The sequence below is a fragment of the Anomaloglossus baeobatrachus genome, chromosome 1, assembly GCF_048569485.1.
Source record: "Anomaloglossus baeobatrachus isolate aAnoBae1 chromosome 1, aAnoBae1.hap1, whole genome shotgun sequence".
Classification (NCBI taxonomy): domain Eukaryota; kingdom Metazoa; phylum Chordata; class Amphibia; order Anura; family Aromobatidae; genus Anomaloglossus; species Anomaloglossus baeobatrachus.
Genome location: NC_134353.1, coordinates 336,791,462 through 336,811,053, shown reverse-complemented (window position 1 = coordinate 336,811,053; position 19,592 = coordinate 336,791,462). Strand labels below are relative to the sequence as shown.

At 40.3% G+C, this 19,592-nt stretch overlaps 1 protein-coding gene across 2 annotated transcripts in view; it reads left to right on the top strand.

Moving 5' to 3' along the window:
- Positions 1-19,592, top strand: part of LOC142292355 (neuronal acetylcholine receptor subunit alpha-7-like) — a 336,257-nt gene that overhangs the window by 218,661 nt on the left and 98,004 nt on the right. For both annotated transcript variants that reach the window (XM_075337677.1, XM_075337683.1), the window contains one exon: positions 4,682-4,876. In XM_075337677.1, coding sequence (XP_075193792.1) covers positions 4,682-4,876 — 195 coding nt within the window. The remainder of the gene's footprint in view (positions 1-4,681; positions 4,877-19,592) is intronic.

Below are 19,592 nucleotides of genomic sequence, written 5' to 3'. Positions count from 1 at the left end.
TCCAGGTCAAAACGAGCTTGTTGATACCAAACATGTATAGTTTTACTTGTATCTAAGTGGTGAAAAAAAATTCATAAGTTAGTAAAAAAAAAAAAAATTAAATTTTCCGAGACCCATACCATTCTCGTTTTTCAGGATCTGGGGATCAGTGATGGCTTATTTTTTGTGTCTTCAGCTGATGTTTCTAATTATACTTTTTTTAGGTAGATACAATGTTTTGATCGCCTGTTATTGCATTTTATTGCAATATTGCGGCGACCAAAAAAATGTAATTCTAGCGTCATGATTTTTTTTCTTGCTATGACCTTTACCAATTAAATTAATTTATTTTATATTTTGATAGATCAGGCATTTCTGAATGTGGTGATACCAAATATGTGTATTTTTTATTATTGTTTTTAGTTCAATTTTGCAAAAGGGATTGATTTGAACTATTTTTCATATTTTTAAATTTATTTTTTTTTTACATTTTCTATTGATTTTAGTTGCCCCCTTAGGAGACATTATGAATGCACTATTCGATTGATTCTGCTGATCAAAACAATGCTTCAGCAGTGCTCGGATCAGCAGAAATGCTGATCACCTGTGAATACCGGCGCTGTACCGACATTCACTGGAAGTGAGTCATAACAGTGACAGGGGTCAACAGCTGACCCAAGCTGTCATGACAACCCATTGGCACCACGTGATCAGGCTAATGGCGGTGGGGAACAGCTCGATCCTTGCCGGCGCGCACTAGATAGCTCTGTCAGAGTTTGACAACATGATCTAAGGCAGGGGTGAGGAACCTCCAGCCCACAAGCCATATGCGGCCCGCAATTACTCTGTATGTGGCCCCTGGGCACATTCCCAGGGACTGCAGTATTCGGGATGCAGCCGCGGTTGTTGGCTGCTGGCCCTTTAAATCACTATGTTTGGTGTGCATACAATTAGGTCCCCAGCTGGCTGGCCTGTGCCACCCTGCTGAGGACGTTACTTTGTGGGTGGGGTAAGCGTGAGATGCGCTGTGCTATTGTCCCACAGAAGAAGAAGAGCAGCAGGTTTACCTGCTTCCCGCTGCTGTGAGCCTCCTGCTGTACTGGCCTCCTTCTGCTGTGAGCCTCCTGTTTCCCACTGCTGTGTGCCTCCCACCTCCCTGCTGTACCTGCCTCTTAGTGCTGTGACCTCCTGCTTCTGTGCTGTACCTGCCTCATGCTGCTGTACCTGCCTCCTGCTGCTTTAAGCCTCCTGCCTCCATGCTGTACCTTCCTCCTACTGCTGTGAGCCTCCTGCCTCCCACTGCTGTGAACCTCCTATCTCCCTGCTGTACCTACCTCTCACTGCTGTGAGCCTGCTGCTGTAAATGCCTTCCGATGCTGCGAGCCTCCTTACTCCCTGCTGTACCTGTCTCCTGCTGCTGTAAGCCTCCTGCCTCCCGCTGCTATAAGCCTCCTGCTGCTGTGAGCTCTCCACCCAGTGCTGTGTACACCCCTAGTACTATGTACGCCCACCAGTGCTGTGTGCCACCCCCTCATGCTGTCTGTGCCCCTATGGTGATGTCTGTGCTTTATCAGTCCTGTCCATGTCCACCAGTCGTGTTCATGTCCCTCTATTGCTGTTCGTGCCACCACCAGTGCTGTCCTTGCCTGGAAGTACTGTCTGTGCCCCCCAGTGATGTCCGAGCCCCAGCCCCTCCTGTGTTGTGTATATGCCTCCAGCCCGTTCTGTGATGTGTATGTGCCCTCTGCTCCTCCTGTGATGTATATATGTCCCCAGCCCCTCCTGTAATATGTATATGTCTCCAGGTACTCCTGTGATATGTATATGTCCCCAGCCCCTCTTGTGATGTGTATATATTTGTCCCCAGCCCGTCCTGTGATGTATAGAGTACAGACCAAAAGTATAAACACACCTCATCTCTAGAACAACTGTTAAGAGGAGACTTTGTGCAGCAGGCCTTCATGGTAAAATAGCTGCTTGGAAACCACTGCTAAGGACAGGCAACAAGTAGAAGAGACTTGTTTGGGCTAAAGAACACAAGGAATGGACATTAGACCAGTGGAAATCTGTGCTTTGGTCTGATGAGTCCAAATTTGAGATCTTTGGATCCAACCACCGTGTCTTTCTAGAAAAGGTGAACGGATGGACTCTACATGGCTGGTTCCCACCGTGAAGCATGGAGGAGGAGGTGTGATGGTGTGGGGGTGCTTTGCTGGTGACACTCTTGGGGATTCATTCAAAATTGAAGGCATACAGAACCAGCATGCCTACCACAGCATCTTGCAGAGGCATGCTATTCCATCTGGTTTGCGTTTAGTTGGACCATCATTTATTTTCAACAGGACAATGACCCCAAACACACTTCCAGGCTGTGTAAGGGCTATTTGACTAAGAAGGAGAGTGATGGGGTGCTACGCCAGATGACCTGGTCTCCCCAGTCACCAGACCTGAACCCATTCGAGATGGTTTGGGGTGAACTGGATCGCAGAGTGAAGGCAAAAGGGCCAACAAGTGCTAAGCATCTCTGGGAACTCCTTCAAGACTGTTGGAAAACCATTTCCGGTGACTACCTCTTGAAGCTCATCAAGAGAATGCCAAAAGTGTGCAAAGTAGTAATGAAAGAAAAGGGTGGCTACTTTGAACAACCTAGAATATAAGACATATTTTCAGTTGTTTCACACTTTTTTAAGTATTTCATTCCACATGTTTTAATTCATAGTTTTGATGCCTTCAATGTGAATCTACTATTTTCAGTCCTGAAAATAAAGAAAACTCTTTGAATGAGAAGGTATGTCCAAACCTTTGGTCTGTACTGTGTGTGTATATATATATATATATATATATATATATATATATATATATATATATATATATATATATATAATGTGTGTGTGTCCCCAGCCCCTCCTGTTATGTATATATGTCCCCAGCACCTCTTGTGAGGTACATATGTCCCCAGCCTCTCCTGTGATGTATGTATACCCCCAGCCTCTCCTGTGATGTATATATGCCCCAGCCCCTCCTATGATGTATATATGCTCCCAGCCTCTCCTGTGATGTATGAGCCTCCAGCGTCTCCGATGTGATGTATATGATTTATCAGTCTGTTGACCGCGCTCCAGTCCAAGACAAACCTTGAAAAGCAGTTGTGAGAAGCAACATCATCAATATCACCTAACATCAGAGCCGCAATAAAGAGAAGCTGCTCCTGCCACCACAGTAGGGGTGTAGGGGTGAGTTAATTAATTGTTTGACCAAATATTTTAGGGTAATTTTCATGCTGATAATTTTTTGCGGCCCCCGAAGGTTGGTGAAAAATTTTAAATGGTGCCTGGCAGAAAAAAGGTTCCCCACCCCTGATCTAAGGGACTAACCATCGTGGGTGCATCTCCAGTTCACCCACGCCTGTTAGCAGCACACATCAGTTGATCAGATTAGCCGACATGTGTGGGGGAAGATGTGGGCTTACCGCGTGAGCCCACATCAAAGGGAGGAAGACTGAGCCATATAGTGTATATACGTCCTAGGTTGTTAAGGCGTTAAAGGGAATCTGTCATGTAAAAAGAAAAATGATATTTACCTTCAGATATAGAGTTAATCTGCAGATTAATAGCGGTCTGATGCTGTGCGGCTGCCACATTGAGAACCCCGCTTTCGGGAGGAAATTAACTTTATTCCTTCCAGCAACTGTTGTATGTATACCCTCTTTCACTTGTAAAGCGCCATGGAATAAATGGGGCTATAATAATAAATAATAATAACAACTGTGGGCCTTCAGTCATAGAAGCGCGACTAGAGAATTTTCAGTTTTGCAGAAACCGCTTTGTGCATAGTAAGTGGCAGCTGTAACCACGCCCCCAGCACTGACTGACAGCTGGCTCTATAATGATGCACTGAGGAGCCAGCTGTCAGTCAGTGCAGGGGGCATGGTTACTGGTTTCCTTCAAAGACCTCATTCAACAGTGTAGCTTTGAATCCAGCACTGGGGAGGGAAAGTACATAAAAGCTAAAGTCTTTTATGTCTACCTCTCACTCTGCTCTTGCCTCCTTCTCCCTCCTCCCCTCTTTATAGACTTCAATAGGTAACTGCAATCTCTCAGTGATACCTCAGTCAGTTGGCAGTCTGTCTTGTTTTTAGTAAGATGAATTTTAACTGTTCTTTAGCGTAAATAATGAGTTTAGGATGTAGAAGGGAGAAGTGGCTCGTAAGTGGAGAAAACAAGGATGTTTCTCTATGCTGTATTACAATATCTGTACTATTAAGTTATGCAACGTTTGATGGGATATAACATTAAATTCACCTTTATAGTGATATAGGCTCTCTTTTTTTGGATATAGTGCTTAAAACACTATGTATAATGAGTGATAAAAATATGTCTGTCTAAAGCTTATGATATAGGGATCGTGGAAGCTAACTACATATCATTTAATAATTGAGTCCAATATGTGGAAAATGCTGTAAACTCCTAAGCTCCCATTAGTGACAGCTGCAGACAACTAGAAGTTTGTCATTTGGCTCTATATGTACAGCACATGCAGTGGGTTTTATGCTCTAGTTTAGAAAAATGGAGCTTCAGCCTTTATAAACATATATTAGCGAAGTAATGGACATAGAATGATTAATCTAAGTAGATTAAAAAATACAAAGATGAAATATTCCGTTATTTACAATAAGTTAAATCCATTATATTTGCTTTTGCAGATGTGCCAGGCAAAAGGAATGAACTGTACTATGACTGCTGTAAGGAGCCATACCCAGATGTGACCTACACCGTGACAATGCGGAGGCGCACATTATACTATGGATTAAATTTATTGATACCTTGCGTTCTTATATCCGGATTAGCGTTGTTGGTGTTCCTGCTGCCTGCTGATTCAGGAGAAAAGATATCATTGGGTAAGTAATAACTTCTATTTGGAAATATTAGAAACCAATATACTGTATGTGTTCACGTTCGGAATAATGTCTCCTGATACTGTCTGTTCCTTATTACTGCAGTGTGTAGAGGATAAGCGCTGCGTTGACTTATTTACCAATTACATAGAACTATCACATCAATACTGTTTGATACCCCGCGTATGCTTTATTCGTCCTTGGAATGAGCGCTGTTGCTATTGAAACATTATTAAAAGTCAGCACTTCACATTGCTGTAGACAAATTCTCAATAAATGGTCTGGATTTTACGGTCTGGAGGGATTTCTATCTTCTTTATTTTCCTATAGTAAAAATGACTAAACACATGAAAAACAAAAAATATGGCTTACTGCTACCAAGACTTTGTTTGTAACACCATATTGTAGAAAATGAATGTAGAAATAAAGCATAAAACCTGCCAATATAAAATGTAACCATTCCTCTCACATTACTATAATATTGATTATATAGTTAATACAAACTTATCTTGTATTTGCTAGGCTTTGTTCTGTGAGGTAAAACATTTCCTTATGTAAAAACATGTTTTACATCACAGAAAGAATCAGCTATGATCCCATGCCATAATGTTTGTATAATTTATTACTTCCTCCCCTGCCCAGGAGCTGTGGTATGATCAGACCATGTCCCTGTAGGATCAGAAATAACCATTACACAGTACATAGCAGGGAAACATTAAAAAATTATCTTACAACAGAAAAAAAAAATTGAAACACATCCAATTATGGAAAGTATGTTTATCTAAGATATATTAATTAAAATGTATTTTGTTCATGGGGCAACCTCTTTAAGATTATAAGGTCATATATTTTTGGGTGATTGTTTTTAATAAAACATTTAATGTCTGGTCTTATCTACTATTCTGCTGCCCATGACATTAAATTAATCATAAAAGGTTTTTTCAGTGAATAAATTTTATTTTTATTTTTAAACGGCAATAGCCGAGCAGACATTTCCAGCAATTTCCAGTGTTTTGAGAGACCAGTATATAGAAACCAGAAAAAAAAGCACAATTGGAATACAGAGTGCTGGAGATCAGTAAGTATTCTTAGGGTATGGGCACCTGATCAGGACACAATGTGTCCTAGACGCGGCATGTCCTATCCTGCAGTGCCTCGAGTGTCCTCCGCAGGAGAACGCAGGAGACCACAGCTGCTCATGCCCACGATCAGGGTTTGGGGCACTGCGGTCTCTCACTGTGTTGTCCCTGCGGAGAACACTTGCGTCTGCGCACCAAACAGTTGACATGTTGCAGCTCAGAAAGCTCGGAAGGATAATTTTTATTACAAAAATCCCTGACACTCTTCCTCATTGACCAATTTATTCACAAAAAAAGCCTTTACGTTCCGACATAATCCACCGAATCCGATGTAGTCCACAAAAGCGAACCTGAAAGACATAAAAATAATTATTAAAGACCAGAGACACCAACAGAGTCATAATTCACACGCAGATGTGAGTGAACCCTAAAACACATTCTCAGATTTTACACCACATATTAAATGGGTTGTCTGGTACATTAATATTTATTGCCTATCCTTAGGGTAGGTCATCAATACTAGATCATTGGGTGTGCCACACCCCATAACCTCGCCGATCAGCTATTCCCTGTTCTCACCAGCATTATAAACAGGTATTCATTAGTGGTGCTGGATGTCAAAAACTCACCTGTTATTGACCATTAATATTAAATTAGTGGATAACCCCTTTAAGCACGGTATTATCTGTTGATGCTATATAAGCAAAAGATGTACCATATATACCAGCCAATAGGCAATACATATAAAGGGCAAACAACTAGAACTACATCTTTATTAAACTCTTACTAACATGGCAATTCTTTTTTGTTTAGTGTTTTCCTCTCCATCTTGTTTTTTTCTGGATGTATTTTATATTTGAATGACACCATCCGTATTGCCATCCAAAAAAAAATTGCAATTGCAGCAAAATTTGGGTTTCAATTTTATGTAATTGATTTTGCAGCAAATAATAGCTAGAGATATCACTCTCCAGGTCATTATGGTTATAACAAAACCGATCTTGTATAGTTTTTTTTTAAGTTATTTAAGTGGTGAAAAAAAAATGCAGAAATTCATTTTTTAAAAAAGTTTTCTTGTGTCGTTATTTTTAGAAACCTAGCAGTAACTTTTTAATTTTTCTGTCGATTAAGCTGTATGAGGCCTTGTTTTTTCAAGTGACAAGTTAAGACTATTTATTAATGCTAGTTTGGGGTATATATGACATTTTTGTGGAGTTGTGGCTGTAAAAAACTAAATTCTAACTTTTTGGTATGTTTTTACCCACAGCGTTTGCGATCTGATAAAATAACTTTATATTTTGATAGACTTATACTGACCCACCATTACCACACATGCATTTTTTTTATTTCTTTACTTTTTATTTTTTATTTTTACTGTGTGGAAAACTTGAAGCTGTGAAAATCCAATCACTTTTAAGTTATACAGCAATACCACAGTGTTGTAGTAATTGTGGTCTCCTAAGAACCACAACCACAGACTGGACTTCAGCATCACAGCATGGGAGTCCTCAACAGACCCCTTCTTGTCATGATGACCCATTGACACCCTAAAGGGGGGGAGGTGAATGTGCCATTGGGATGGTGTGCCCCCAGACCACATGTTATTCAGCCTCGGTCAAAGATTAATAGCAACATTTAACCCCTTAAGGCCCAGTCACACACAACGACTTACCAGCGATCCCGAAAAAGATGCGACCTGAGAGGGATCGCTGGTAAGTCGCTGGGAGGTTGCTGGTGAGATGTAACACAGTCAGACTTTACCAACGACGCTGTATCGATGAGCGACCTGTATAACGATCTCAGCAGTCACTGTGACCCTTTCACACAGTGTCAAACACAGCGATGTGTCCTGCCCAGCAAGACATCACCTTTGAAGAAAATGGCCTGGACCATTCGGCAACGACTAGAGATCTCACAGCAGGGGCCTGATCGCTGGTAGGTGTCATACATAACGTAACACAGAAACCGTGACTCAGCAGCGATCTCGCTAGCGATCTCGTTATGTGTGACGGTACCTTTAACGATCATGGGCAGTAATCTTACGTCCTAGCGGTCATAATGTTAATCTCCTCCGGCTGCTGCCAGCAGCCAGGGGAGATTGGCGCACATCTCAGCTGATTTCTACAGCTGACATGTATGCCTGCTAGGTACGAGTTGAATCTCATTCTGCTCATGCCTTTTAACCCTTTAAATGGCGCTGTCAATATGTGACAGCACCATTATAATAGTGATTGCGCTATAACTTTACTCACAAGGCCTCCACCAGAAGTCACTTGACGTGATCACGTGGATCCGGTTGTTGTCATGGTAGCACAGGGTCATGTGATGACTCCTGTGCTCACATGACTAAGGTCCTGTAAACAAACAGCCGAGTACTGGCTGTTACAAGAGATGATCATTTCTCCTGGTCTGAGTGATGCTGCTCTGATCAAGAGAAATGAATCAGCGATCAGACATCTGATCGTTATAGCCCCCTAGGGGGACTAGTAAAATAAAAAAAAGTTACAAAAAAGTTTTGAAAAATTAAAAATAAATAAAAAAAACTAAAAATTCAAATCACCCCCCATTCGCCCCCTTGAAAATTAAAGGGTTAAAAAAAATAAAAAATGCACACATTTGGTAGCTCTGTATTCAGTAACGCCCAATCTATCAAAATATAAAATCAATTAATCTGATCGATACACGTTGTAGCGGCAAATAAGTTCCAAGCGCTAAAATTACGTTTTTTTTGGTCAGCACTAATTTTGTGCAAAATGCAATAACAGGCTATCAAAACATAGCATCTGCATAAAAATGGTACGGTTAAAACCTCAGCTCAAGATGCATAAAATAAGCCATCACAGAGCTATGCATCCCAAAAAATGTGTCACGGAAAATGGTGCAAATCGTACTCCACTTTTTTCGGACAAGCTTCTGATTTTTTATTAACCCCTTAAATAAAAGTAAACCCATTCATGTTTGGTGTCTAAGAACTCGCACTGACCTCAGGCTTCATAGCAACACATCAGTTTTACCATATAGTGAACACTGTGAATGCAATATCTCAAAAACAATAGTGCAATCTCACTTTTTTTGCAATTTTTCCGCATTTAGAATTTTTTAGCCATTCTCCAGTACACTATTTGGTAATACTCATGGTTTAATTTAAAAGTACAGCTTGTTCCACAAAAAATGAGCCCTCACATGACCATATTGACTGAAAAATAAAAGTCACGTCTCTCGGAACAAGAATGGTGAAAAAACAAAACAAAACACGAAAAGCGCAAAATCGGCCGGTCGTGAAGGGGTTAATAGGTTAGCAAGAGGCGGAGTTCAGCTCCACCCAGGGCTGTTAGTTGTGGATGATAACTGATTTACATAGCCTTCATCTGCGAGCAAATATGCAGTCTCAGATCCTGAGCCTGCATAAAAGGCATGGACCCAACAGCAGACACATTAGTACATCCAATGTTGAGAAGTAGTTAATACATTTAAAATAAAATACACCTATGTTATTAGTGTCCAGATAACACAAGATCACAATACTACAAACAAATGTTATAGGAAACCACCTGGGCAAGAATAGCAATATGTGTTACTATGTAAGCAAGCTAAATAAATAATAAATTAGATAATAAATGATGACATTTGTGTACCTGTAGTTCTCAATTTGGCTGGAATACCTTATTTTTTATAGATTCATGAAGAAGAGAATGTAATTTGAGGCACTGTGAAAAAGAAGTCTAACCTTTCTAAAGATTAATTTATGAAATTCAAAGAGCCTGACAATATTTTACTAGTATAAAAATTATGCAAATACATATACAATATATTACAAATACATATATCATTTATATACCTTTTTTGAAATATTGTTAGCCACCTTTTGAAATTACTTGTATTATTGTTTAAGTTATACTTTATTACTTCAATAGTTTAGGTTTGTCAAGCAAGGAATCTGGTAACCTTTGGGGGTAGATAGGACATTTGGGTTCAGTATTACTGATGTATTCTCTCAGAACTGCATCACCTAAAGCTTTACGCTTCTAGTATAAAAGTAGAAAGTTATATTACGAATTTAGAAGAGGAACAAATTGTAAAATTAGCCGATAGCATTCTGTACACTTAATCGGATCCGAATGAGTCAAAAGTGGAAATCATCTTGTCATTGTCCTTCTGTAAAGCAGCAAATCTGTCACATCTATGACTTCACTTGCAATAAAATGTCCCTTTTTTCCTGTTAAGAAATTTGTAAGTATTTGTTATATATTGTAATCTTTATGGATTGTTTTTCACTTTTAACAGAAAAAAATGCATGAGATATTTTAAATCTTATATCATTTATGAGAAATTAAACCAGACATATAATAAAATTATATTTTAACAATGAATCAGGTGTTTTTTGATATAGAAAGGAAAGGAGCTAAATAACAAACTTACGTATAGACACAAACTAGAAGGGGAAAGGTAAAAAGTAGGGATAATTGAACGACCTGTTGCAGTAGCCTCTTAAATATTAAATGGTCAGGAAAGCCCAAAAGGTGTCCCAAGGGGACCAAATAAGATTGAACTTCTCTACAATGTTGTCATTTAGAATAGCACAATATTAAAAATTCCTAATGTTTTTCATGCGAGTATATACAGTTCAGACCAAACGTTTGGACACACCTCCTCTCTAGAACAACTATTTAGAGTAGACTTTGTGCAGCAGGCCTTCATGATAAAATAGCTGCTTGGAAACCACTGCTAAGGACAGGTAACAAGTGATAGAGGAGAAGAGAAACGACCAAAGAGCCCAATTGCAACGGTGAATCTTTATTAGGTTATTGGTGAGCGGCATACGTAGCAAGAAAGACGCTGGCACAGGGTCTCCCAGAAAAAATGGCAATACACTCTAGTATAAACATAAACAGGGGTATGACATATATACAGTATACAAGATGGTGATTATACCATTCCTATAAGGATGGATACAAGGATATACACAGTATAAATGCAGTGCAACTATAACTCATGAGGACTAAATAGTCCAGACCATCCTTTAGGAGAAAAATTAGCCCAGATGATCACACATGTGATTCCAAAGTGATTCAAATGGAATATCATAACATAGGGACCAATGGTGGCTAATGACTAGTACAAGAGATACCCCTTAGACAGTGAAACAGGTAAAGTCTAAAGATTGAAGCCCATTATAAAGGAATACATACCACAAGATCCGGGAGACCGAATAGCAGCGTCCACCCGACGGCCGTTTCGGCGGAAGAGCCTTCGTCAGGGGGAGTGGCTAGGTGAGGGACGTGTGGAATTAAAAGGAGGCATCATCCAATCATCCTCGATGGGCAGGTAAGTGACGCATGCGTTGTCTCAGCAACACAGGACGCCAATCGCCCACCGCGTCATACGTCACCCGACGTCCAAGTCACGCGACGGCCATGTGACAAGACACATGGCGGTCACGTGAGTGGACACCACGTGAGGCACATAGACACAGTGGAGCAATGACGCGCCGGGGCCGAAACTGCGCATGCGTACATGCCCGAGGGAGATCAATGTAAGGGACGTAACTAAGGCAAAAAGCCATATTATATCCATGTGGAAGGAAGTGCAAATGGATATAGGGAAAATATCAACATTGTAAAGATAACAATAAATTGAGACTGCAAGATGTTCTTCAGAACCAAGCATATATGTTTGCTCATACAGTTAACACTTAGTAGTTGATCCATGACCGAGGTTAGATAATAATGTGGGACATATATAACAATTGTAGATATTACAGTACCACTGTTTCCTGGAAACTGTATAATACTAAATGCTTTTTTTCGTATAAAAAGATATATATTTTTTTCTCTATTTTTCTTTTTTGCTTTTTTTCTCATACAGCGGTATCATAAAAAGTGTAAGGTAAATGAACAACAATATAAACATCCTACCAGGGGAAAGTTGTAAAGTAGTTTGTTACTACAACTAACCCGCAACCTCATCATCATGCATCAAAAGCAGACATATATGTGCATATGTATATAATCCAAGCCATCAGCGTAATAATAGAACCATGTCCCACACTGATTAGAGGGACACCATACTAGAAATATGCAAAAAAAATTTTTTTGATCAATAATAAAGTCCATGATAGTAAATATGTCCAGCACTGATGTAGACCTGGATATAATCATCAGGTAGCCAATCCAGACGTTATCCAAAGAAAAATTGCTGCTTCCCGATAGCCATATCACTTGTGCGCATGGACAGTCCCACATGATGATCAGATGAAGCTAAATAAAATAGCAAAAAGCCAAAAATTAAAATCATCATCACAGGTAACAAGCAGAAGAGACTTGTTTAGGCTAAAGAACACAAGGAATGGACATTAGACCAGTTGAAATCTGTGCTATGGTCTGATGAGTCCAAATTTGAGATCTTTGGATCCAACCACCATGTCTTTGTAGAAAAGGTGAACGGATGGACTCTACATGCCTGGTTCCCACCATGAAGCATGGAGCAGGAGGTGTGATGGTGTGGGGGTGTTTTGCTGGTGACACTGTTGGGGATTTATTCAAAATTGAAGGCATACAGAACCAGCATGGCTACCACAGCATCTTGCAGTGGCATGCTATTCCATCCGGTTTGCGTTTAGCTGGACCATAATTTATTTTTCAACAGTACAATGACCCTAAACACACGTTCAGGCTGTGTAAGGGCTATTTGACTAAGAAGGAGAGTGATGGGGTGCTACGCCAGATAACGTAGTCTCCACAGTCACCAGACCTGAACCCATTCGAGATGGTTTGGGGTGAGCTGGACCGCAGAGTGAAGGCAAAAGGGCCAACAAGTGCTAAGCATCTCTGGGAACTCCTTCAAGACTGTTGGAAGACCATTTCCGGTGACTACCTCTTGAAGCTCATCAAAAGAATGCCAAGAGTGTGCAAAGTAGTAATGAAAGCAAAAGGTGGCTACTTTGAAGAACCTAGAATATAAGACATATTTTCAGTTGTTTCACACTTTTTTAAGTATTTCATTCCACGTGTTTTAATTCATAGTTTTGATGCCTTCAATGTGAATCTACAATTTTTAGAGTCATGAAAATAAAGAAAACTCTTTGAGTGAGAAGGTGTGTCCAAACGTTTGGTCTGTACTGTAGGTCAGACAAAGGAGGAGACATTTGCTTTCCTTGATGAACAATTAAACAGCATTCTGCCATAGAAGCAATATTTTGTCTCTCTTAGATATGGTCTGTGGAAAAATTTAATAGGAAAAACTGATCTAAAGCTGGACTGCACAATATATAGCTCACAGGTCTCATGGGGCCGACTAAGGGGTTTGGTGCAGCCCACGACAGCTAGGATACACAGATTTCCTTACTGCTATAGTTTGAACACTGTGTCCCTGGAACTGGGTCAAACCAGAAGAGATTCCATCAGCCACCAGTCCGAAGTGCAGCGGCACAACACGCTACTGACCTCATCCCACCACTGCTGCTGCCAGGCCGCAGAGGAATGGAGAAAGTAAAGATAAAATGTGTTTCAAGATTGGTGTTACTCTCTAGGGGATGTAATGGAGCAAAGGGAGATATTATGGAGCTATGGGGGACATAATGGTGCAAAGGGGGACATTTTGGAGCTTTTTAGGACATTAAGCAGCAGTGGGGGACGTTATGGAGTAGTGGGGGATTTTATTGGAGCTGTGCGGAATATTATGGAGTAGTGAAGGTCAATTTGGAGCAGTGGGGGACATTATGGGGCATTGGGACACATTTTACAGCTGTGGGGGACATTATGGAGCTATAAGGAACATTATGGAGCAATGAGTAACATTATGGAGCAATTAGGGGGATTGTGAGAGGGAGCATAGCATATGGTGGTGGGGACTTTATGAAGTGAGGCAGGGTGGAATATTATGAAAAGGTCAGATTGAAGCCATATCCTTCTCAATGAGGGATTCAAGTACTCAGGGAAATTCAGAAGGAATAGGAAGTAAGAGCGGAATTTGTGGATGCCAAGTTGAATTTTTGGAGCAAACCTTCCATACATATCTGGTATGGACCATTTGACCTAGAAGTTCATTTGAAGACGGGTTAAAGCCTCCATTTCAAATCCAGTGGAAGGCATATAATTGCTGCAACCTGTACGGCAGCACAGGGAGTCAAGAGGTAAGGGGGCCATTTCTACCTCCAAAGCAGGTGCAGTTTTGCATTTTTTATGAGCTTTTAAACTTCAAAAAGCCCATATATTGTTTTTGCACAGGGGCCCTTTTCTGTCTGTGAATATCCAATATTCACTGCATATATGTAGAAAACACATTTCACACTATACATCTGATATCGCCAAAAGATGTCCACATTATGGGATACCACATGTCTTTATATGATCATCACTAGAATATCGACAAATGCCTTTCAGCTATTTACATTTATGGACAACTTCACACAATCTCTCAATTTTCCTATGAGAAGGTGCAAAGATGTTTGTTTATAACTATAATTCTGCTTTTAAGATTATCTAGTAGTAAAGTTTCTTTATATGGAGATTGCCAAGTCAGCGGCTGAGAATTTAGATATGCAAACATCCTCTTCAGATAGGAAGAGAACCGGAACTGTAGGTCCTCCTATTGGAGGTAGTATTTCTGAAAGTCAATATTGACGCTTTTGCCTCTTAGAACTATTTGGGGCCTATATCCATCATGAGCATGTCAGTTCATATACGTCATGGTGATCAGATAGCACAGCTTAAGTACCCATGACATCAGATGCAGGATCTTGAATAACATACACAGTCAGGCTCTTGTCCAACTGCTAGGACCAGGATTCTTGACAAGCCTAGCAGTTTAACATCTAATATGCCATTATCAAGATTGACAGCAGCACATGCAGAGATTGACAGAGGGAAAGCAATCCCTTTGATAGCCCATCAGTACCCCGCTTTGCAATTGCGGGTACTGATGAGTCTTGCAAGATCTTGAGCTGTGGTTCCTAGGTTGGACCAATGAGTCGGCTGCTGGCCAAGGAAGCAGATTGGCTGAACTGGTCAGGAAGTCAAGTGAGAACCAGGAGGTCAGTGAGCTGATTTCTGTAGCTGGATAGCACACACTTCCATCCTGCAAAACTGGTCAGCACTACAGGTTACAGCCACCCTGGATGCAGTGGCTAAACTGAGCCTGCTCTGCCCAGAGCATCTGGTCACAATGTCTCCTCCATCACTGCTCGCAGAATGAATACACCACCACATGGTGACAGAGCAGATATCAGAAGAGATGTGACAATAGGCAGTCATTCAAGCACTGACAAGACAGTGTTTCACACTGCTAATGGAGTGCTGAGCATTACTAATGCAATCATGAGATCGCATGTCAAGTTTGCCTTCAAGGACCAGATACTGCAAAAAAAAAAAAAGTTTTTAAGTGTTAAAAAAGGAAAAACACCATCCTTGAAATCCCAATTTCCACAAGAAAAAGAAAAAGGTTAAACTCTAAAGAGTAACTTAGCTAAAAAATTCACATATTTGGTATCACCGCATTTGCAGTGACATGCACTATAAAACTTTATCATTATTTATCCTGTATAATAAATGCCACATATAAAAAGAAAATATAATGCCAATATTGCCAGCTCTGTCCTCACCTATCGTACCATCACCCATTCCCTGTAGACTGTGAGCCCTCGCGGGCAGGGTCCTCTCTCCTCCTATACCAGTCTGTTATGTACTGTTAATGATTGTTGTACGTATACCCTTCCACTTGTAAAGCGCCATGGAATAAATGGCGCTATAATAATAAATAATAATAATAATAATAATATTGCTATTTTTATTCATCCAGTCACATAAAAAAATAAAAAGTGATCAAAAAGATGTATACTATTTATTCAAGAATAGTACCTTTAAATACTACAATTTGTTACACAAAAAAAGAGCCCTCATTACAGTACTATAAATTAAAAATAAAAAGTTATTTTCTTGTGCATAGGTAATAAAGTGTAAAAAAGATATATTGGATATCACTGTAATTCTCATGACCTGTACTATATTTATCCCATATTGTGCAAGCCATAATAAAAACATATAAAAAAAAAAGAATACCATAGTTGCTGGATTTTGGTTATCCAACTTCACAAATAAATGAATTATGGGGTTAAGGTTTTCCTCATACTGACATATAACATGGCTGAGTGCTCTAGGTTTTGGTTAAATGTTATTCTATGGGACAGTGCCAACCAGTTCTTTTTTTCTCATGACGAGTAGGCATGAGAAAAAAATTGCTTCATGCTGTGATTGTCAGTGTATATCATAAGGCATGAAGAAAGGAAGAAATTCCAGCAACTTCAGGAGAAAGTAGAATTTTCTTAAAAAACAGTTTCTTTATTGGTAATAAAAATATTAATATTCCATCCAAGCAAGACAAAAAAATAGAGAGGCAAGACAGAGGAGCTGTGTCCTAGGCGTTTCAACCTGAATAGGTCTTAATCATGGAATGCCATGATTAAGACCTATTCAGGTTGAAACGCCTAGGACACAGCTCCTCTGTCTTGCCTCTCTATTTTTTTGTCTTGCTTGGATGGAATATTAATATTTTTATTACCAATAAAGAAACTGTTTTTTAAGAAAATTCTACTTTCTCCTGAAGTTGCTGGAATTTCTTCCTTTCTTCATGTGTTCCCACCCAGGTCAGGGTGTTTCCGTGCACCGGAGGTAAGATTTGGGAGTGAAGAGGGGAGAGCTGAAGTTTCTTCATTTTTGATATATCATAAGGCACGCATCTATTAAAATCTATAGGTGCAAAACATCGGACTGCATTCAGATGTCATCTGAGTGCAGTCTGATATACGCCAACACAGACAATAGCAGAGAACAATAGAGAAGGGGTTTATGCCCCGCTGTTCATCAGGAAGGAGGACAGAGAGATGATCCTTTATTATAGCTTGTGTCTATACGTTTCAGGAGCTCTGCTCCCTTCATCAGGACATACAGCACAAAAACAACATATCTCAGAGATATGTTGTTTTTGTGCTTTATGTCCTGATGAAGGGAGCAGAGCTCCTGAAACGCGTAGACACAAGCTACAATAAAGGAACAATGATCATCTCTCTGTCCTCCTTCCTGATGAACAGCGCGGCATAAACCCCTTCTCTATTGTTCTCTGTTATCAACCACGGGGGCTGCAGCAGATTTCACCCCAACAACATAAGCTTTCATAGGAGTTGTGACTGTCACAACTCCTTGAGGTGAGTGCATTCCTTTTATTTTCCCCGGATATATACCGGGTAAGACCCTATTGCGCTTCTTCTCTCCACAGTTTTACCTCATTTAACACAGACAATAGAGAAGATGAAGATATAATGTTTTTAATTTTCTACGCACATGTGCTCCGATACTCACATGTGAGATAATCAGAGCACAGTGAATTACATTAGTCTGAGCAGAGCTTGAGCAGAGTGTCATCAGCATATTGCATCCAATGCTCTCGCAAGAGAGAACATACGCCGGTGTGAGTGAACCCAAAAAGTGCTAAAAAAAATTGTATGTACTAAAACAAAGTGAAGACTACAAAACAATGAGCCTTCGTTGAATATAAGTATTTAGTCATCTAAAAATATGCAAGATTTCTGCCTCTCCCAAACCTGTAAGTTCTTTAAGAGGCTCCTCTGTCCTCCACTCATAACCTGTAGTAATGGCACCTGTTTGAACTTATCAGTCTAAACGACACCTGTCCACAACCTTAAACAGTCACACTCTAAACTCCACATTGGTGAAAACCAAAGTGCTATCGAAGGACACCAGAAACAAAATTGTACCCCTGCATCAGGCTGGGAAGATTGATCTGCAATAGGCAAGCAGCTTGGTGTGATGAAATCAACTGTGGGAGCAACAATAGGAAAATGGAAGACATACAAGACCACTGATAATCTCCCTCGAGATGGGGCACCATGCAAGATCTCACCCCGTGGGATCAAAACGATCACAAGAACGGTGAGCAAAAATCCCAGTACCACACAGGGGGACCTAGTGAATGACCTGCATAGAGCTGGGACCACTGTAACAAAGGCTACCATCAGTGACACACTACGACGCCAGGGACAAATATCCTGCAGTGCCACATGTGTTCCCCTGCTTAAGCCAGTACACGTCCAGGCCCATCTGAAGATTGCTAGAAAACATTTGGATTATTCAGAAGAGTATTGGGAGAATGCCATATGGTCTGATGAAATCAAAGTAGAACTGTTTGGTAGAAACACAACTCGTCATGTTTTGAGAAGACAGAATGCTGAGCTGCATCCAAAGAACACCATACATACTGTAAAACATAGGGGTGGCATCATCATGCTTTGGGGCTGTTTCTCTGCAAAGGGACCAGGATGACTGATCTGTGTACATGAAAGAATAAATGGGGCCATGTATCGTGAGATTTTGAGTGCAAACCTCCTTCCATTAGCAATGGCATTGAAGATGAAACATAGCTGGGTCTTTCAGCATAATAATGATCCCAAGCACACCAGGGCAATGAAGGAGGGGCTTTGTAAGAAGCATATGAAGGTCCTGGAGTGGCCTAGCTAGTCTCCAGATCTCAACCCCATCGAAAACCTTTGGAGGTTGCCCAGTCTACAGATCTCAACCCCATCGAAAATCTTTTGATGTTGCCCAGAACATCACTGCTCTAGAGGAGATCTGCATGGAGCAATGGGCCAATATGTCACCAACAGTGTGTGCCAACCTTATGAAGATTTTCAGAAAATGTTTGACCTCTGTCATTGCCAACAAAGGATATACAGTCATATGAAAAAGTTTGGGCACCCCTATTAATGTTAACCTTTTTTCTTTATAACAATTTGGGTTTTTGCAACAGCTATTTCAGTTTCATATATCTAATAACTGATGGACTCAGTAATATTTCTGGATTGAAATGAGGTTTATTGTACTAACAGAAAATGTGCAATCCGCATTTAAAAAATATTTGACCGGTGCAAAAGTATGGGCACCCTTATCAATTTCTTGATTTGAACACTCCTAACTACTTTTTACTGACTTACTAAAGTCATTGAGCTTTGAACTTCATAGGCAGGGGCATCCAATCATGAGAAAAGGTATTTAAGGTGGCCGCTTGCAAGTTGTTCTCCTATTTAAATCTCCTATGAAGAGTGGCATCATGGGCTCCTCAAAACAACTCTCAAATGATCTGAAAACAAAGATTATTCAACATAGTTGTTCAGGGGAAGGATACAAAAAGTTGTCTCAGAGATTTAAATGGTCAGTTTCCACTGTGAGGAACATGGTAAGGAAATGGAAGAACAAAGGTACAGTTCTTGTTAAGCCCAGAAGTGGCAGGCCAAGAAAAATATCAGAAAGGAAATGAATGGAAGACAGTGCAGCCTTTTAAAGAAGTTACAGGTCTGTGAAGCCAGAACTTTTGCATGTTTTTAGATGATTTAATACTTATTTTCCACCATAATTTACAAAAAAAATCTTGCCAAATCAGACAAGGTGATTTTCTGGATTTGTCTTCTCATTTTGTCTCTCATAGTTGTGGACTACCTATGATGTCAATTAAAGGCCTCTCACATCTTTTTAAGTGGGAGAACTTGCACAATTCGTGGCTGACTAAATACTTTTTTCCCCACTATATTTAAACTGTTACTGTCCTGGTTTGTCCATCCCCGTGAAAGTGTTAGG